Raw genomic sequence first — 19,036 nt, 5'->3', positions numbered from 1 at the left:
AAGCAAGGTAGACTTAGCATTCATCCCCTCCAGCTAGCACCCTGCGTCTGTAGATGCAGATAATTTTGCCCCAATCTGATCAATTTTATCTGCAGAATAACCTGAATTTTCCTCACAATAGCCAAGTGAGGACAGCTTGATTAACCAGACTATCCACCACCCAGAACAAAGCCACTGCTTTAGATTATACAGCTGCTATGGAGGAGAAACAGAAGTATTTCTTTGCCTTCCTCACACTCATAGCATAAGACTTTAAAAATCATTAATGATGCAGTCACTCAGTTTCTGCATGAGGCTTCCATCAGCAGAGCTCTAACAAGCTGCCATTTTGCTTCATCATCTGTCGCAGATCAGCTGTAGACCATGTGAGGCAGAGCCAGGGAAGATGGTATCTAAGGGTCAGTCTACTGATAGTTCAGGACAAAAGATCATTGTAAATCCTATTAAACTCCCAACAGAGAAGTGTGTCGGCGATACAGTATTGTATTCAGACCCATCTAGAAGCACTCTGTTCACTAATGAAAATGGACCATCAAAAGGAGAGTTATATTCTAACTTCTAACCACGGGCATTAACATTTGGTCCATGACACAATCTGCAACTCTCCGGTAACTAATCTTAACCCAAACCCCACACAGTGTGGCCAGCTGTAGGAGTTGAACCTAGCACCTGGGGTAATCCCATGGTTGTCATGAGAATCTTGAACCAACTTAGCCAACACATCAATGGGGACGTTAAAGTCATTGAGAATTGATGCTTGTAAAACACGCAGTGATCCTCAAATGGAAGATGTTTTACAAGTGCACAGCATTGGTTTTGTCAACACAAGTGCTGTTTTCAGATAGTGTGTTGTTTTTTTCATTATCAAGGTTCTGCTCCCCAACAAGTGCTAAATCAGATATGAATTCCCCATTCACACACTTGAAGACAGTCATCCTTCATCTGTTGCTATTTATTAAATTATGCTGTATGTCTTTGCAGTGAACAGTATTTTGTTTTATGAATACAGCTTTCTCTCTGTTATTGCAACCTCGAATAAATGAAGAATATTAAAGTTTTTTTTTAAATGACATTCCTTACTTTTATCTACGGGGACAACATTTTCTCCCAATAGCATTGTCCTTTTGGAAGATGTGATAGACATATTGGATAAATACTTTACCTCCAACCACATGGTTCCCATTGCAATTGATTCCCCTGCTGTTCCCTTCTAAGCACTTCCCCACCTTACTTCTTCCACAATGGTGACTTCAACAGTGTGACTGACAGCGGAGATAAATTTATTCCAGCAGCTGGTTTTGGGCAACAAACTTATTTACCTTAGCGTGCACTTCAGTTACTGAAATAAAGATATTAGGGGAAAATTTTACTGCAATTGATTTTATAAAGACCTTTGATGAAGCTTTAGTGTAAAAGGACAAAAGCGAACAAAGATTGATTGGCCTGGTTGGGATATGAAGATACTGCTCTCTCTATAAAACACCCACTTTTCACACAAGAGGTTTACAGAATATACTATGGTTGAGGAGGGCATGTTGGTTAGCGCATCATAGAACCGAAAGATTGCCAGAAATTGTAACCTGCAAAATGCAGAATCTGGATTATAATATTGCAGTTTGTTTACTTTGAATTGCCATGGAGTTCATTCTCCTGAGTTCTTTGAGCTCAGTGGGAGCCTGGGGTGCACAAGGAATGCAAGAAGGGACAAACAGGAGTAACTAGGGATTGGGAAGTTAGAAGCAGAGGAAGTTATTTTGTGGATTCAAAATTCTTTCATATATATCAGAGGCTCAAGTCCTTTCTCATTCCAGGGATCACTCTCCAACTACAAGTTTGGATAGTGTTTTGTTAAAGCAACTAATTAAAAATAGATACAATGTTGTTTGCTTGGATTCCACATACTCAGCCTATGACCACTTAATATTACTAAGCCAAAGAGCAGAAGGAACAATGCCTGACTTCATTGGGTTCGGTATGAACACAGCTTTGCCTTCAAAAGGTCTGGTTCTGCAATCGCTGTAAGCCAAAATGCCCAGTGAGTGGAATGAGGGTTTTTGGTATCTAAGGACTTCACTATTACTCAGCAAACCTGGTGATCCAAATGCTAGAAAAGTAATAAACTGAAAAAGACAATCATGTTTATTTCTGAATTGGAACCATTGAAGATCAGAATCTAGACAGTAAATTCACTATCAGACAATTAAGAAATGTTGATTGAGTGAGAAATCTGATCCTGGATAACTTAGAAAACTTAGCAGGACAGTCTTTCACTTCTAGGTGCCTGATCCTGCATTCATTGCACACCCAAAACTCCCATTGACTGCAGAACCTTGCATCATATGAGCTCGTTCATATGAGTCTCATACATACAAACCCCTCCACTGAAGTGCAATGCCCATATTACAGGCCCTGGGGAGCTGCACCGTGGAGACAGGGAGAATTGTGCCCATAGACTAGGAGTGGCACATTTTCAAAGTGTGTACTAGGTCTCCACTTGCGCTTCAATGCAACTGGGCACATACATACCTGCACTCAATTTGTAGGTGCAAACACCTGGGTGTGTACTTCTAATAGCATGACACCTGAATATTCATAAGTGTTAGAATTTGCACCTACCACATTGATTAGGAGCATTCGGTTTTGTCGGTGCCATGTTTAACACATGCAGAGGTGTTACCCTGTTGGAAGTGTGCATGAACTAGTGCACATAAAGGTACACAGCTGGTCCCAGTTCAGCATGGTACTGCTTGCACGCTTAGAGTTAGGCACCTGCATGTGCACTTTAGAAGTTAGGGGTCTGAAAATGTATCCATTAATTTGAAATGTGTAGGCTATGTTTTCCACATGTGGCTTCTCGCTTGCCAAGTGCAAATCAACTCAAGGGGATCCTTTAAACCCTTCATACCCCATTTTAAAAAATATATTTATTATTTGTTAGCCCTTTGTGAGTGCACAGCCCTTTGGAAAATACAGGACATGAGCCTCACCTCCCCAAAAGCTTCTAGATTTCTTAGACTATGTCTACACTACGCGCCTTTTAGCAACACAGGTGGGCCACTACAGCCATGCCGCTACAAGGTGCGCAGTGTAGCTGCTCTTTGTTGGCAGGAGAGCAGCTCCCGCCGACAAAACACAGTCCACACCGCTGCTTTTCATTGGTAAAACTTTTGTCATTCAAGGGTGTGCAAAAAAACACCCCCGACCGACAAAAGTTTTACCAACGAAAGTGCAGTGCAGACAAAGCTTTAGTTGCTGTAGCTCTGACTCTGGGATTTGCATATTTACAATAAACAATGTCCTCCCCCACACCATCTGCACAAGGGCCAGGCCTGACTACCACATGGGAAACAGATAATACAATGAAGACATTCTGAAAAATTATTAGCCCAAAGGGGAGACCTCTGGGAGTGCTGGGTGTTTCAAATACTTTTTAAAAAAAAAACAAAAAAACTCGGGCCTTGACTTTTCATCAGGAGTGTGTAGAAAGATCTTTTTAATACGCACCAGGGTCACTTCGTTCTTGCAGTTTTCAGTCTTTATCCCCTCTCTTTCTAGATCCAGCAATGAGACTACACACCAGCCCTTGGCTGTTGCCATGAGGGTGTTCTGATTTGTCTCTCTTAGGGTTCAGAGAGATGGATACAATCTCAGTAACTCTTTCTAATGTAGAGCATCACATGGCAGATGCCCTGCAGCCCTCACCCAATAGAGTCAAAGTAGAACAATAGAGGACCCCCTGCCAGGGCCTCTCTCTCCAATACACTGGTCCTGTAGAAGTGGAAGGAAAGTCTTTGACTGTCCATTTAAAAAGCATTGTCTTCACAAAGCCCATAGCAGGAGGGTCATCATGATAAAAAAAGGCTTGTTGTTGTGCTAGATAGGCATTTTCATTAATTGTGTCATTTTGGAGCATAATGCAACTAGAATGGATTGCATGAGAAAGCAGAAGTGTAATGGCTCTGCTGTGCCTTAATGGAGCACTAATGAGCTAACAGGTGAGCAGCTACATTAGGAAACACAGAATAGCATGTGACAAGGAGCACAGCCTGAGGCAAATGCTCAGGAATCTCACTCTGGAGTATCCAGACCCCAATCAGGTACGTCTACACTGCAATAAAACACCAGCAGCTGGCCTGTGTAAGCTGACTCTGTCTCATGGAGCTATAACCTTGCACTGGAGACATTTGGGCTTGGGCTGGAGAAACTTATACTGCAATTTTATAGCACCGCAGCCTGCATCAGCGGACGTCAGCCGACCCTGGATGTTTTACTGCAGTGTAACCATACCCCTTGTGGCCTACAGCTGGCCACTGCAGGGTAATGAGAGTATGGCGGTTGAGTAGCCAATATGGTCTTATTGCTCCCTGTACACTCACCATTAGATGGCATGAAATCCCTGGTCATGTCCAAAACATACTCACCTTCTTCACAGCAGTGCAGAGAACCACCGTGAAGGCCTACTCCATAGTGCACACAGCCTGCGTGGTCCCACTCTATGCACGGTGCTTGAGGCTCTGAGTTGAGGGAAGTTCCTTTGCAGGTGGGGGGTAAGGCCTATTGTGACTTGGCTTTCCTGAATTGGACCACAAAAATGGTCCGGAAAAAAGAACAGGTAGTGCAGTACTCCCAGTCATTCCTGTCCAGACACAATGTTAGGTACGTCTCCATTTATTGCAGTTTAAAATGCATAGAAATCCTGAAGCCTTTTCAGAGGAACTGTGCGCAGAGAGCCCATGCAATATATTATCAAAGCAATAAAACCACCCTCCCCCTTCACCTCATTGTCAAGAGGAGAATAGCAGTTCTTTAGGATACAGAATAGAACTTCAGACAAATATTTTGAACATTTTGCTCAGCAGAATTTCTTTCATTGAAAGTAACACTGGATAACCTTCAAGGTTGATACAAGGGAACTGGTGTTTTCAAATGCACACATCAAACCCAAACTCTGCATCCAAACATCCCAAACTTTGGATCTGGATTTGAACTGAACACCTACTCCCCTGCCCTGTTACGGGCTGAACCAAAACTCTGGATCTGAACTGGATACCTCCTTCCCCCAGTGGGTTGAACCCAAACCCTGCATTCTGAACTGCATACCTTGACCTCCTGCCTCCCACCCCCCTGGGCAGATCCAAAATCATGGCTCAGGATCCAAACAGTGCACTTTGGGCCTCATCACTAATGTATGGATTCTTTACATTTATGATGTTACTAAATCCCTTTTGGCAGCCCCATCATTGGGGAGTTATGTGTTCTTCAGAGGTGCATTATTCATAGATTTTCAAAGACAGATGAACTAACTAGGACTACTACAGCCAAGTCCCTCACGGCCATTTCTATTCCTTTGCTGACAAGTTCTGAAAGCAGCAAGATGAGGTTCTGAAAATTGCAACAACATTTGAACCAAAACTGCAAATGTTTACAGGGAATAGCAGAGTCTGGGAACAGGTTAAGAACCAGGTGGGGTTGTGTAGAGCAGAGCATTTGGCTACGAATAATCTCTGCTTTGATCAAAAAGACAGCACCATTTTACTCAGTCCAGGATAGTATGGAGATCACATCCTAAAGCAAAATAAAAAGTATCATTCCTTTTGGTAGATGATGTTCTCCCCAATGACTCCTCCCCAAATTGCTGAATGTGAGCTCTCACTGTTTTTTAAAGTCTTTCCCTCGAGGGAGCAGATCGTTTAATATAGAGTACCGCATTGTCGTCTGGTATTAAGTCAGTCAGGCAACTTCGAAATGAGGCGAGTGGGCGTCCTGGTAAGAAAATAAAAATGCAAGTTTAAACAGAGGAGATGGGTCATCTTGGTTCTTTAGATTCCAAGAAAGATTTATATATAAAATTCTCTCTAAGCGGGTTCCTTTTACACCAGCTATGTGCATTTGAGGCATCCTTCCTACATTCCCTGTGCATCCACGATCCTCACCAATTTCAGTAGGAGTACACAAGAAATACAGGATCAGGCTCCATAGGCTTTATGTCTCAATCTGTATTACAGAGTTACATTAACAAGTTACTGCCAAACACCAGCAGCTCCAGTTAATGTGAATGCAAGATCTGGGCCCTCAGCATGTCCGAAAAATCAGGCCACAAGTAACAGAATTGTCCTTTTTGGCAACTCAGAAACAAAGACTTATTACAAAATATGAGGAAGAAAAAGCTTAGGAGAATAAAAAGAGACGACAGAAATGGCCTTGATACAGGTCAGCCTGTTGCAGAAACAGAATGCAGCGACACAGGGAGGATGTTCTATTCCATTCTGTATAGGTGTTTATACCGTGCTCATCACCATAGTAGCTGAGCACCTTCTAATAGCACACGAAGCATGTGATGAACATCTGTTACATTATAAAACCTAGAAGAGATGCAGAATACAATACCCATGCATAAACCATTGCTACTGTGAAACTGGCCCAGAGGCCAGACGTATTGTTTTGTCAGCACATGAATACTCTCTTATACAATAAAGTTATCCGTGTACAATTTTCATACAAACGTATAGAGTACGATTTAAATATTTTTTTAATACAAAACACCAAAGAGCAGCCATGTATCATGTCAGCAGACAAGATACATGATCATAACCACCATGGTAACAATGCCTGTTTAATGTTCATATACCTTATTCAGTATTCACATTATAAGTAATAGCTTAGACTTGCTGAAGTGTCAGCTAAATGAGGGGATTTACAGTGTAATTCTAAAACTATACAAGCTGGCTTCAATGAAAGGCTGTAATCAGAGCTAATTACAGGGATGTTTGTGAAACTCATTGGTCTGGGGCTTTATTTTGATATAAAAAGGAGCAAAACTATTGTAAACTATGGTTCTTTTGAGTATAATGATAGTAACCGCCTACTTTTATATCTCTTCTTTCACCTCAAAGGACCCAAAAGCTTTTTATAAACAGTACATACCACAGCAATTGCCTCACCTACTACTGAAGTGCAGCTATCTCTGGGGTGGATCATAGCAACTATTTAAAAGTGCATACCAACACCATGCAAAACTGTAGCAGAGGAAGTGAAGAAAATTATCACATCCTGTTGAAGATGCTGATGGAATTCACTGAGGAAGAATGTAATTAACCAAACATGGACACAGACACTAAAATCTCCCATTATTCTTGCAAGATATATGGTATCTTTAATGACCACAAAAGGTAGCTTCCTATCTTATATTAAGTTTCTATATGGTGTTTTTCCTCCATAAATCTCAAAGAGGGGCAGTATCATTATCCCCATTATACAGATGGGGAAACTGAGGCACAGACCGGGAAGTGACTTGCTCAGTAGGTTAGCAGCAGAACTGGGAATAGACCCCAAATCTTCTGAGTCCCAGTCCAGTGCTCTAGTCACTAGGCCACACTGCCTCTCCTAGACAATACTTTGAGATGGTTCTTCCAAGATAACTGTGCCACCTAGCACCATGCCGGAGCACTGGCACAGTACTGACCCGGAGAACAGAGCCACCTCCTGAATCACCCACACCACTTCCTAAGCACTCTGAATTTTTCATGGCAGAGCAACCTCTTATCTCAGTACTGATCAGGCCAGACCCTATACGGCTTGTGAAATCTAACCAGATCAGAACCCAGCATGGTATGGCTTCTATTAAATCAAACAGAACAGCAGCTTTATGCAGTGGGACATGATACCAGTTCCTAAGTGTAATATCATGCTTTTTTAAACACAGGATCTAAAGGGAACCTTTTTGACTTCCTTCGTGCATGCTTTCTGTCATACGTCCCAGCAACTTACAACTAGCTCTGGCCATCTGTACTGAAAGATCTTTATTGGGATTTTCGATAAAATAAAGTCATCTCACCTGTCCACGTTCTCTGTTGAGTGACAATAAAACTTTGGCACTGTGGTTGAGAGTTACAGATTGCTGCAGCTTCCTCTGCATTATGAATGGAGAGCAAACATCCCAGATGGCTGTAGGAGGGCCAGCATTTATAGTCCTGCATTTCCATGGTTCGGAATCCCTTTAGGGTGATGTAGTCTGAGAAACAGAATAAAAACTAGTAGATAGGGAAGCAGCCTTTAGGAAACTTTTAATATAATCCAAAAGGAAGATACCCTGCAGTATGTTACGGTTACATCATAAAGTTAATACTTTGCCCTTGTGTGACATCCTTCATTCAAATAAGACAGAGAGAAGTTACAGATTTCAGAGTCGCAGCCGTGTTAGTCTGTATTCGCAAAAAGAGGAGGACGACTTGTGGCACCTTAGAGACTAACCAATTTATTTGAGCATGAGCTTTCGTGAGCTACAGCTCACTGCATCGGATGCAACTCTGAAGTGAGCTGTAGCTCACGAAAGCTTATGCTCAAATAGAGAAGTTACAGTAGCCTGCTCAGACTGAGCCAGTGGAAGAGCCAAGCACAGAACACATACATTTTAACTTAACCCCCACTGCTTTAACCACTAGATTTGTCTAGTGCCTCCCAGAAAGATATGACAGAGCGGGCAATGTTTAAGGCTACCGCTCACTCACTGCTAAGCTTTCTGCCCCTTTGTGGAGGTGCAAAATAGGACAGAGGCGCTAATTTTAGCACACTGCTAATGAACACTGATGGATAAACTGAGGGAGAGACATTGTTAGAAAATACGACTGTTAGAAATGCAGGCCCATCTGTGTAAGAGTGCACCTACATTTTTGCACATGCTCTGCTTGCAAGCATGCCATTTCCAGAGTCGATGTAAATCTGGCACTCCACGGATTTTGCAATTCATGCCCATCCCAAGTCTGCATGGGAACACTTAGGAAATCTAGGGCCACAACACCTTTTGTGCGCAAAGCAGCAAGGAATGAACTTTTTCATAAGGAAGAATGATTAGCCACTTTTCTCCACCATGGAAAGGGTTCCCTTCTTTTGTACAGATGAACAAAGCCCCAAACTATTATCCATGGTCTACCAATGACTCAAAGCAGCAGATAGGTTGCACAATGAAACTGGAGAAAAATAAAAGTATCACAGGGCTCCGTGGGTAAAGAGAGTGGAAGCCATCTGAGGATCTTTCCTACCAACTGGTCCACAGAAGTAAAAAGCTGGAGGGCCACTTAAGATATTAACAGGACATATATTCACTTGAAACACAAACTGATGCACATGTTGAAAGGACTGTGAGTAGAGTACTTAAAGCAGCACACACGCATGTGCACACAGACAAGCCAGATTGTTCTGCAAGGTACGTACAATGTAGTACAAGCAATCACATGCAACTCTCATGAAAAAACAGCAAAGATTGCACCAAAGAGAAAGAAACAAAGATACTAAGGCCAGCTCCACACTAGAAACGTTTGCTGGTATAGCAATATCAACTAGGGAGTGATTTTGGGTGATTCTTTATTGTTTCAGTGATACTTCTATTTTAAAAAACACCAGTGCAGATGCAGTTATACCGGCATAAAAATGCTTTAGCTGGTATGGCTTATTTCACCTTTTTTTCTGGTGTGGCAGCATCTACTTTAGGAGGGCTTGATTGTATAGCTATACCTGTATAGTTTTACTGGTAAACCTTTTCTAGTGCAGACTAGGCCTAAGTGTGCCGAATTCTGCCCTCACGTACATCCACTGTGTCCACTGGGGCTGCATGAGCGTAACTGAGATCAGAATTTGGCCATATTTGGGAACCACAAGATTCTTACAGTCCGATTGCACTGCAGTCATTGAACTATTATCTAAAGACTCTGAAGCCATGTACCTTTTAAAAGAGGAAGCCTGTTCTGTAGATATAGCCCAGACTTGTACAAATGTAAAACTTTTTCAAAAGCTCCTAGGGTTTCATTTATTCCATATCGTAAATCACCTACATTAAAAAGAAAAATATGACAGAAGTAATTAACCTGATAAAATATCATTTAGAATGTTTTCTCATAAAAGAGAATGGGGTCTAAATATTAGCTTGTACCTGTTCCATTCAGAATATCACCCAGAAGGGGCCGCAAAGCAGAAGGTGCAGTGTGTGGCAAAAGATACGTGAAAAAATACCTGCAAAGAAATCCCACAGGCTTGTTAGAAGTGAGAGGTCTCAATATGTCAACAGTTACTCCTCTCTAAATTGTCACTGTCCATCTCAGGAGGACGATTCTGTTCTATTCAGGTTGTTACACAATGCCCAATACTGTGGTGCTGGAGCACCATAACTGGCTTCTCATAGATCATGTTGCCAGTCCCTTTCAAAGCTTGGTCCCTGTGGCATATAGTGCTGCCAAGTGCTTTATTCAGTCTGATTTAAAGGATTCAAGCAATGAAGCTTTCACTAAATTCCCCTGCAAGGCTTCTATGTATATTGCCTTGCTCACCTTTAACCAGTGACTTTCCAGTCTACAAAGGACATGTATGCTCTCTCACCTAGGGCAACCTTGTAAGGCCTTGTGCTACCAAGGCTTGGCAGCCCATTATTAACTGAAAGATAGGGTAGCTCATTATTAATTCCTTGAACCATCCAGTCCCTCCACAAAGCTGCTGCTCTAAAAGGGATGGGTAATTATTGCAAGACTATGATTTTCTTTTAGGGTGAAATTAGGATCCCTCAATAACAGTGTCTCCCTCTTAAACCCCCGAACATTATAATAATGGGTGATCAAGACTTTCACCTCCAGGTCAGCTGTTCAAATCTAGCCCAGATCAATGGAGAGAGGAAGTCGCTGTCTTTTGATGACGGATTGGTGGCCTACGTGAAGTGACTTGACAGTCTCAGTTCAATTCCCAATAGATGTCCATCTCTATTTCTTCTTCGCTCCTTTGTTGCCCATCTCAAGCGAGGGGCCATGAGTTAAAAGGGACAAAGAGACTAAACTATACTGTTTTCATACAGAGGAAACTCCACCTGCAGTACTACCAAGCTGAGGCACATTGGTGGGGAAGCTTGCATTGCCTCTGCTGTGGATAGTTAGAGGATTGCCATCTCCAAGGCTGTCGTGGGACCTCTGGGAAACAATAAGTTCACTGTGGAAAGTTTTTTGGGCAGGTTTATTGGTGATCATAGAGGGAGGCAGCGCAGGAGGGGTGTCTGCATTCTTACTAGCCAATGACTACGCTGTTTTCAATTCTTAGCTAACAAGGAAAATAATATTTGCTACAAAGAGATTCTTAATAAATCTCTCTCTCTCTCTGTATACTACATAGAATAAGTACAGGATACTGCTCACTATATGGTATTGTGCAAATTATGATCAAATCTGCCAAATTTTTCTATATAATTGCACATACCGGTATGCATTAAAAAGATTCTTCTTTTCATTTAGTCCATCACATTTCCCAGCTGCAGTACATTTGAGAATGAAGCTTTTTGCAGGGAAGTCTAGTGTGCAGTCATTATCTTCCTTGCATGACAGTTCCTCAGTGCTGGCATCGTCCATGTCTGTCACTTTTAAGTTTCCATCCACCATAACAAACTGCCTTGGCTGGAAATCCAAGAGGACTATTGAACCCAGAGGGGAATGTGCCAGGTAAAACAGCAGTTTCACTAGACTCAGGCAAATCTGAGAAAGAGGAGATGAATACGCATGGGAAACATAGTCCAAAAAAAGCTATTAAACTGGAAGAAGGGGAAAGGCATTCAATGAAATTAAAGACAAGAAATGTACAGTAATTAAGAGGAAATTATGTGTACGTTACAAGCTGTATTGTCAATATTGCCAGAGGATTTTACTGTCATAAACAGTTTAGCAATGTTTGTTAAATATGCATACGCACAAAAAGAAACCTTTACAGTTACATCACTAGGATAAAAAGCTACAAGGGATAAAATATCAGCTTTCATGCTTCAGGCCATATGTAGATTGCCAGCTGGGATCAGGAAGGTGTTTTCCACCCTGGTACAGCATTACACAATTAGCCCCTGATCCTGCAACTGTTCCATGCACTTGGACTCCTGCACCCACATGGAAGCCCATGTACTTCAGTCGACATGAGTTCAGGGGTTGGTTCACTCAGAACAGCTTACAGGATCAGTGCCTAGTGTGGTGCATCATGGGATAAAAGCAGGCAGGGACCATCAGTATAGACCACTGCCATAGTCAGGATATAAGCGCAGATGGTCCAATTATCTGTTCTGGAACAGCACTCCCTATGTAAAACTATTGTACTAAATGTTTTGTTCATTAACGGTATATCTACACTGCAATTAAAAACCCACAGCTGGCCCATGCCCGCTGACTTGGGCTTAGGGGCTGTTTAATTACAGTGTAGTCATTCAGGTTTGGACGGGGTGCAGGTAGGGTTGCCAACTTTTTAATTGCACAAAACTGAACACCCTTGCCCTACCCCACTCCTGCTCCAAGGCCCCTGCCCCACCCCTTTTCCAAGGCTCCGCCCCCCACTCACTCCATCCCCCCTCCCTCTGTCGCTCACTCTCCCCCACCCTCACTCACTTGCTCATTTTCAGTGAGCTGGGGCAGGGGATTAGGGTGCGGGAGCAGGTGAGGGCGTCGGCTGGGGGTATGGGCTCTGGGGTGGAGCCAGGAATGAGGGGTTCGGGGTGCAGGAGGGGGATCCATGCTGGGGCAGGGGTGCAGGAGGGGGTGAGGGCTCTGGCTGGGGGTGCAGGCTCTGGGGTGGGGCCAGGAATGAGGGGTTTGGGGTGCTGGAGGGGGATCCGGGCTGGGGTGTGGGAGCCCTTTCCTTCTGCTGGAGCCTGCCATGAAGCCCCTATGCTGAGTTTTGGATGTCTTAGTCTGTTGGTGGCTATGACTGTGGTAGCCACATTCAGCCTTGTGGATCACATGCTTTTGGGGGTTTTATGGTTTGAGGGTTTTTTAACCAAAGAATTTCTCACTGATTGCAGTGTAGTTCTTCCTTTAACTTCAACATCATCCTCTCTCCAGTAAAGCAAATAAGCAGCAGCCATTACAGTGAGGCCCTGACCAAGACCTCTGAGGGCATTACCGTAATACAAATAATAAAAATAACTTCCATGTCATACGTAATTTATGCTAACGGAGAGCTAAAGAGCCTCACTTGGCCTCTCACCTACCGGACTGAGACATCAATTTATTATTATTTGTATGATAATAGTACCAAGAGGCCCCAAACAAGATCAGAGCCCTACTGGACAAATACACTGTAAGAGATGGTCCCCTGAAGAGCTTATAATCTAGACCAGGGGTGGGCAAACTATGGCCCGGGGGCCATATCCGGCCCTTCAGATGTTTAAATCCGGCCCTCGAGCTCCTGCCGGGGAGCGGGGTCCGGGGCTTGTCCAGCTCCACGTGTGCCATAGCTCCACGCGGCTCCCGGAAGCAGCAGCATGTCCCCCCTCCGGCTTCTACGCATGGAGGAGAACAGGGGATCCACACACTGCCCCCGCCCCAAGCAGCGCCCCCGCAGCTCCCATTGGCAGGCAGTCCTGACCCCCTCCGCTGCCCTGACCCCCTGCCCCAGCCCTGATCCCCGTCCCACTCTCCAAACCCCTCGGTCCCACCCTCCTGCACCCCAGAGCCTTCACCCCCCCCACCTGCACCCCAACCCCCTGTCCCAGCCCAGATCCCCCTCCTGCACCCTGAACTCCTCATTTCTGGCCCTGCCCAAAAGTCTGCACCCCCAGCTGGAGCCCTCACCCCCTCCTGCACCCCAATCCCCAATTTCATGAGAATTCCTGGCCTGCCATACAATTTCCATACCCAGATGTGGCCCTTGGGCCACAAAGTTTGCCCACCCCTGATCTACAAAAAGGATAAGAAACAGAAAAAGGATAAGAGAAAAGACAGAAGCGCAGAGGGGTGAAGTAACTTGCCCAAGGTCATGTAGGAGGTCAGTCAGTGGAAGAGCCTGGAACAGAACTAGTCTCTGTCCCTTGCTCCATCCACTGGAACATAATGCCACTGCAATAATGGGCCTCCCTATACAAATCAATAAACCTCTCTGCAAAGGCATGCAGAACAGAAGGAACCAGACATCCAGTCAGACAAACACAATACTATCTCTAGGCAGGATTCTTTAGACTTTGTAATTTTAGGTCTGTTGTAACATTGCTTCGGAGGGGGAAATAAAGGAATATCTAGTAATAGTGGAGCTCCTGCTCTCTGACTGGGGCTATTATTTACTGTATTTTAAAAGGAGTGAAAACAAGATTATTTTAAGAAGATTTTAGGAACATACAGAAAGTCAGCACAACAATCCTCAAAAAGAAAAGGAGTACTTGTGGCACCTTAGAGACTAACCAATTTATTTGAGCATAAGCTTTCATGAGCTACAGCTCACTTCATCGGATGCATACCGTGGAAACTGCAGAAGACATTATATACACAGAGACCATGAAACAATACCTCCTCCCACCCCACTCTCCTGCTGGTAATAGCTTATCTAAAGTGATCACTCTCCTTACAATGTGTATGATAATCAAGTTGGGCCATTTCCAGCACAAATCCAGGTTCTCCCACCCTCCGCCCCCGCCCCAAACTCACTTTCCTGCTGGTAATAGCCCATCCAAAGTGACCACTCTCTTTACAATGCGTATGATAATCAAGTTGGGCCATTTCCAGCACAAATCCAGGTTCTCTCACCCTCCGCCCCCCCCCCAAACTCACTTTCCTGCTGGTAATAGCCCATCCAAAGTGACCACTCTCTTTACAATGCGTATGATAATCAAGGTGGGCCATTTCCAGCACAAATCCAGGTTTTCTCACCCCCCCCCCAAACACACACACACACAAACTCACTCTCCTGTTGGTAATAGCTCAATCCTGTGAGCCCCAGCACTCATCATGGGCTCTTTGCATTTACTCAGTTTGAGACCTAAAAGCTACTGATAAAACTGCCTTTGTTCTGTTTTCTTACTTTAAATCTCTCTTCCCAGGGAGTCTGCAGAAGCTGAATCATCTCCAGAGGGGATCCCAGCTCCAGCATAGCTGTGACCCTTATTTCAGGATCTAAGCTATTATCATAGCACTGACCATGCAACTGTAGAGAGAAAAGGAGAGATTGTTATACTGACGCATACTCAAGTACAAATGTCAAGGGAAAAGGCTGAATAAATATTGACAGATCAGCTTGGCCTCTGGGGAATATGGATTCAAGTACAGTAAAAGGCATTCAGTCTCCTATACTCTGTTTAAAGCAGGCAGACACCATGTAAATACGGTAGTACTACAGACAATACAATTCAATTGCTCTCTGTTTCCAAGTCACTGATACCGTCACAAGTATCAGGGGGTAGCTGTGTTAGTCTGTATCCACAAAAACAACAAGGAGTCCCGTGCACCTTAAAGACTAACAGATTTATTTGGGCATAAGCTTTCCTGGGTAAAAAAAACCCACTTCTCCAAATGCAATGGGATACCATCCCATTGATGCATAGTTCTATTTCAGAGGAACAGCCGTGTTAGTCTGTATTCGCAAAAAGAAAAGGAGTACTTGTGGCACCTTAGAGACTAACCAATTTATTTGAGCATGAGCTTTCGTGAGCTACAGCTCACTTCATCAGATGTTTACCGTGGAAACTGCAGCAGACTTTATATACACACAGAAATCATGAAACAATACCTCCTCCCACCCCACTGTCCTGCTGGTAATAGCTTATCTAAAGTGATCAACAGGTGGGCCCCGACCAACAGCAGCTGTTTCGCTGAGCGAGAAAGCAGCGTGAACTGCCTTGTGTGATTCCCCCCAGCTAATGGCATCATTAGCAGGCATCAAGCCCAGAAAGAGACCCTGATTAGTTTACAGGATGTGAATCTGAAGAACTCGCTTTCTACAAAGCACGTGGCTCTGGGCGCATCCTTGCAAGAGGGTCTGTAGTAAACAATCACCCCCCCCCCCCACACCCCGTTCCCATCTCTAACCAACCCCATCAGCTTGGCTTTACTCGGAAGACCGGGATCTCCTTCCTTCGCCCATCTCCGGACGCACAGAAGTACCGGGCGGTGTAGCACAGCGGGGACAGTCCGTGAGGACACCTGGCTAATGCAGGGCGTAGCTGCCTGTGCCTGTGTGCAGTGGCTGTGAGCCAAGGAGGTCGGGCACTCGCCCCGCTACCGTCTCCCCCAAACGGGCGCTGCCGCAGCAGTTGCCCGGGGTCTCCCGCAGGCGGCCGGGCCCGGGGGGTCAGTAGCCGCGGGGCGCTGGGAGCGGCGGAGGTGGGCGAGTGGGGCAGCCGCGCGGCATTCAAGCAGCGGGGGGTCAGAAGCGCCGTGTCCCCCTCTTCCCCCGTCCCTCTACCTGCCTTGACGACGCCGGGGTGGTCGAGGCGCTGCAGCAGGGTCACCTCCTTGAGCAGCTTGTAGCTGGCCAGCCTGCGGCAGCCGGCGGGGTGCCCGTAGCGCTGCACGCAGCGGCTCACGTCGCCGCCGGCCCGGTGCACCGACTTGAGGGCGATGGCTCCGGCCCCCGGCAGCGCCGCTCGCTGCACCAGCTTGGTGAAGCCGGAGCCCACGACGCCCAGCCCGGTTACGCGGCTCAGGTCCCCGCAGCCCAGGCGGCCGCCGCGGCTCAGCCCCCGCTCCGGGGGCCCGGCAGAGGTGGCCAAGCGCCGCAGGTCCCGCTGCCGCCGGCTCAGCTCGCCCAGCAGAGCCGGGGGAGGCCGCCTGGCAGGCCGGGGGCAGCCCCGCGTCCCGTTCGCCCCCCAGCAGGGGCCAGCGCCCGGGCAGCTCTGGAGGGCCAGGGCGAGTAGGGCGCTGGCGGCCAAGAGGCCGAGCAGCGCCGCCCCCCCGGGCCGGGCGAGGCTGGCGCCCTCCTTGCCCCTGGCTGCCCGCATGCGGGACGGCCCGAGCGCGGCAGCTCCCCAGCGGCCCCGCCGGCTCTGCCTGCCGGTGCACGGGGCGAGCCCAGAGGGGCGTGTCCGCCAGTCCCAGGAGCGCCGCGCCGCGGCCAGCCCCGGCTCGGCTCCCTAGGGGGCAGCTGGCCGCTCCCGCCCGCCGCGCCTCGCCTCGCCTCGGAGCGGCTCCCCCTTCGCTCGGCTGCCCTCTCCCCCAGCCCGCCCCACGGAGCCTGTGCGCGTCTGCAGCCAGCCCCGCCTCTCACCCAGCCCAGGGAGGCTCCTCGTTCCTGCTGCGGAGTCGCCCCGGTGTTTTAAACCGGCCCTTTCAGTTCGCCGCAAACTGCGTTTGGGAGACAGGGAGGGGGAGATCCGGCCCTGATTTCACTGCACTGTCACCGCCGCTGAATTTGGCCCGTTAGACTTGAGCTGCTCTGGGCGGCGGAGCTGAGAGGAAGAATGGTCCCTCTGATTAGCTTGCTAGACACAGGAGGCCCCAGGTATTCAGGCATCTAACGGATTGAAATCAATGGGAGTTAGGTGCCTACATACCTTCTAAAATGTGAGTCTCTTTGTAAAATGAGGCTAATAGCACTTCCCTACCTTGCAGGCTGTTGTGAGGATAAACACATCAAAGACTGTGGGGTGCTCAGATACTACAGTAATGGGGGACTTAGGTTCTGAGCCAAATCTATGGCACTGCAGTTAAAGGAGAATTACACTAGGTGTGAATTTGGTCCTCTGGCTTTAACTACACTGCTTTCAGTAATTCGTAGCCACAGCATGGAGAAAACATAGTGGGTCTGACTGTGACTGGTCACAGTACCCCAGTATTTCAGTGGACCTAAATGACTAGAGAAGTAAGTATGCAGTGTTGCTGTAGGTCTGTGGGCCCCAGTATATTAAATAGACAAGGTGGGTGAGGTAATATCTTTTATTGGACCAACTTCTTGTTTCTCACCAACAGAAGTCAGTCCAATAAAAGATATTACCTCACCCACCTTGTCTCCTTAGACAAGTTAGTGGTAGTCAAGAGCCTTAACTCTCAGGGCTCAGAGTTGCTCAGGCCTCTATCCCACTACTTGTTTGCTGCGATGGTGCCAGCTGAATTCATAGCAGAGTGGCATGAGAATGTGCCCTGTCGCGGAGGAAGAAATAAGGCTGCAATTCCTAGACGCCTTTGGGAGAGGATTGCAGAGTATCTCCATGAAAGTTTCATCAGGATCTCTGAGGAGGATAAAAGAGACATCCCTATTCACATAAAGGAGTGCTTCAAATTCCCACCCCCTTGCCTGGCCCAGCAAGGGAATGAAAAGCAGATGCCAGCTCTGCAGGGGTGTCATTTCAGATTTTTTTTGGGGGGGCAACTTTAACTGTGATTCCAGGGGCTACTTAAACACCTGAAAAGTCTAGGTTTTTTGGCGGATAATAACTTAGAAATGAGTTTTGGAGCCTTAATAAAAGAACTAAAAACTTCAATTGGTAAATAAAATTAATGCAGAATGTTTGCTCAATATCATTGTCCTTACAATATCACACCAATCACCCTCAAACACTCACATACTTTTTTATTTTCATTTCTATTACCTTCTGGAAAATTAATAAGCAAGCAAATATATGTACTCTTAATTTGTATATCTCATTTCTCATTAAAAAGTTATGAAGTCTAAAGTAGTTGGGTTTCCCCTCAAACATTCTTCTAAAATGTGGAATAACTAACAAATTAGAGAACAAATTCATTTTGCACCAGCTTAAAAAAAAGGCAAGATAAAAAGCTTTAAAGTGATAACTGGAAAGAAAATATTAGAATAGATTGACCAACATGGATTTCCTATCAGATCTAAGACACCTGAAAGTGTATTTCCAGTAGAAAAATGTTTTTTTTTCCCCAATGGCAATGTGTTTTCTTTTCCTATTAAGTTACTTCAGTAATAAGAAATAAAGTCTTAAATATTGTAATCTGTTTGTACAATGCATTTGATATTTCTCCAGCACAAATGAAAACACACTTCAGTTCAAGATACTTAAGATGTAAAGCTTCAAAACATAAACACAGATATAAAAATGGAACTTGCATTTACAAATGACTGATCTAAAAGCCTGTTTTAGCTTCTGGAAACTGTTCAGTGATATAATGTAAAATAGAAATCCTGAGTATGTATCTACAGTGACCCAACTGGATGATTTTTAACCATTTTTTAATGATAACATGACACTATGTGTCTTAAATATTATTAAGACAATTTGCCCTCTAAACAATGTCATTTTAAGGGCATACTCATACATTAAGGAAGTTAGTAAAGAGTTTTGTTCCAGAGCTGTAAC

General features: G+C 45.5%; 1 protein-coding gene across 1 annotated transcript; it reads right to left on the bottom strand.

The window, feature by feature from the left end:
* Positions 1–4,665: 4,665 nt before the first annotated feature.
* On the bottom strand, positions 4,666–16,771 carry LOC140913913 (extracellular tyrosine-protein kinase PKDCC-like). Its single transcript, XM_073350722.1, has 7 exons — positions 16,181–16,771; positions 14,797–14,919; positions 11,230–11,501; positions 9,926–10,005; positions 9,719–9,823; positions 7,835–8,011; positions 4,666–5,763 (listed from the first exon to the last, which is right to left on the bottom strand). The coding sequence occupies exons 1-7, from the start codon at positions 16,709–16,711 to the stop codon at positions 5,660–5,662; spliced, it is 1,392 nt and encodes a 463-aa protein (XP_073206823.1). The 5' UTR covers positions 16,712–16,771; the 3' UTR covers positions 4,666–5,659.
* Between the last annotated feature and the right edge of the window lie 2,265 nt (positions 16,772–19,036).

This window comes from Lepidochelys kempii, chromosome 6 (assembly GCF_965140265.1).
Source record: "Lepidochelys kempii isolate rLepKem1 chromosome 6, rLepKem1.hap2, whole genome shotgun sequence".
NCBI classification, from domain to species: domain Eukaryota; kingdom Metazoa; phylum Chordata; order Testudines; family Cheloniidae; genus Lepidochelys; species Lepidochelys kempii.
The sequence above is the reverse complement of the archived record's forward strand: the minus strand, read 5'-3'. Positions and strand labels throughout refer to the sequence as shown.

Coding starts and splice junctions, on each gene's coding strand:
- LOC140913913 (XM_073350722.1), bottom strand. CDS start 16,711: ATGCGGGCAGCCAGGGGCAAGGAGGGCGCCAGCCTCGCCCGGCCCGGG. Junction 14,920..16,180: donor ACCACCCCGGCGTCGTCAAG/GCAGGTAGAGGG, acceptor TTCTCTCTACAG/TTGCATGGTCAGTGCTATGA. Junction 5,764..7,834: donor TCAACAGAGAACGTGGACAG/GTGAGATGACTT, acceptor TTTTCTTACCAG/GACGCCCACTCGCCTCATTT.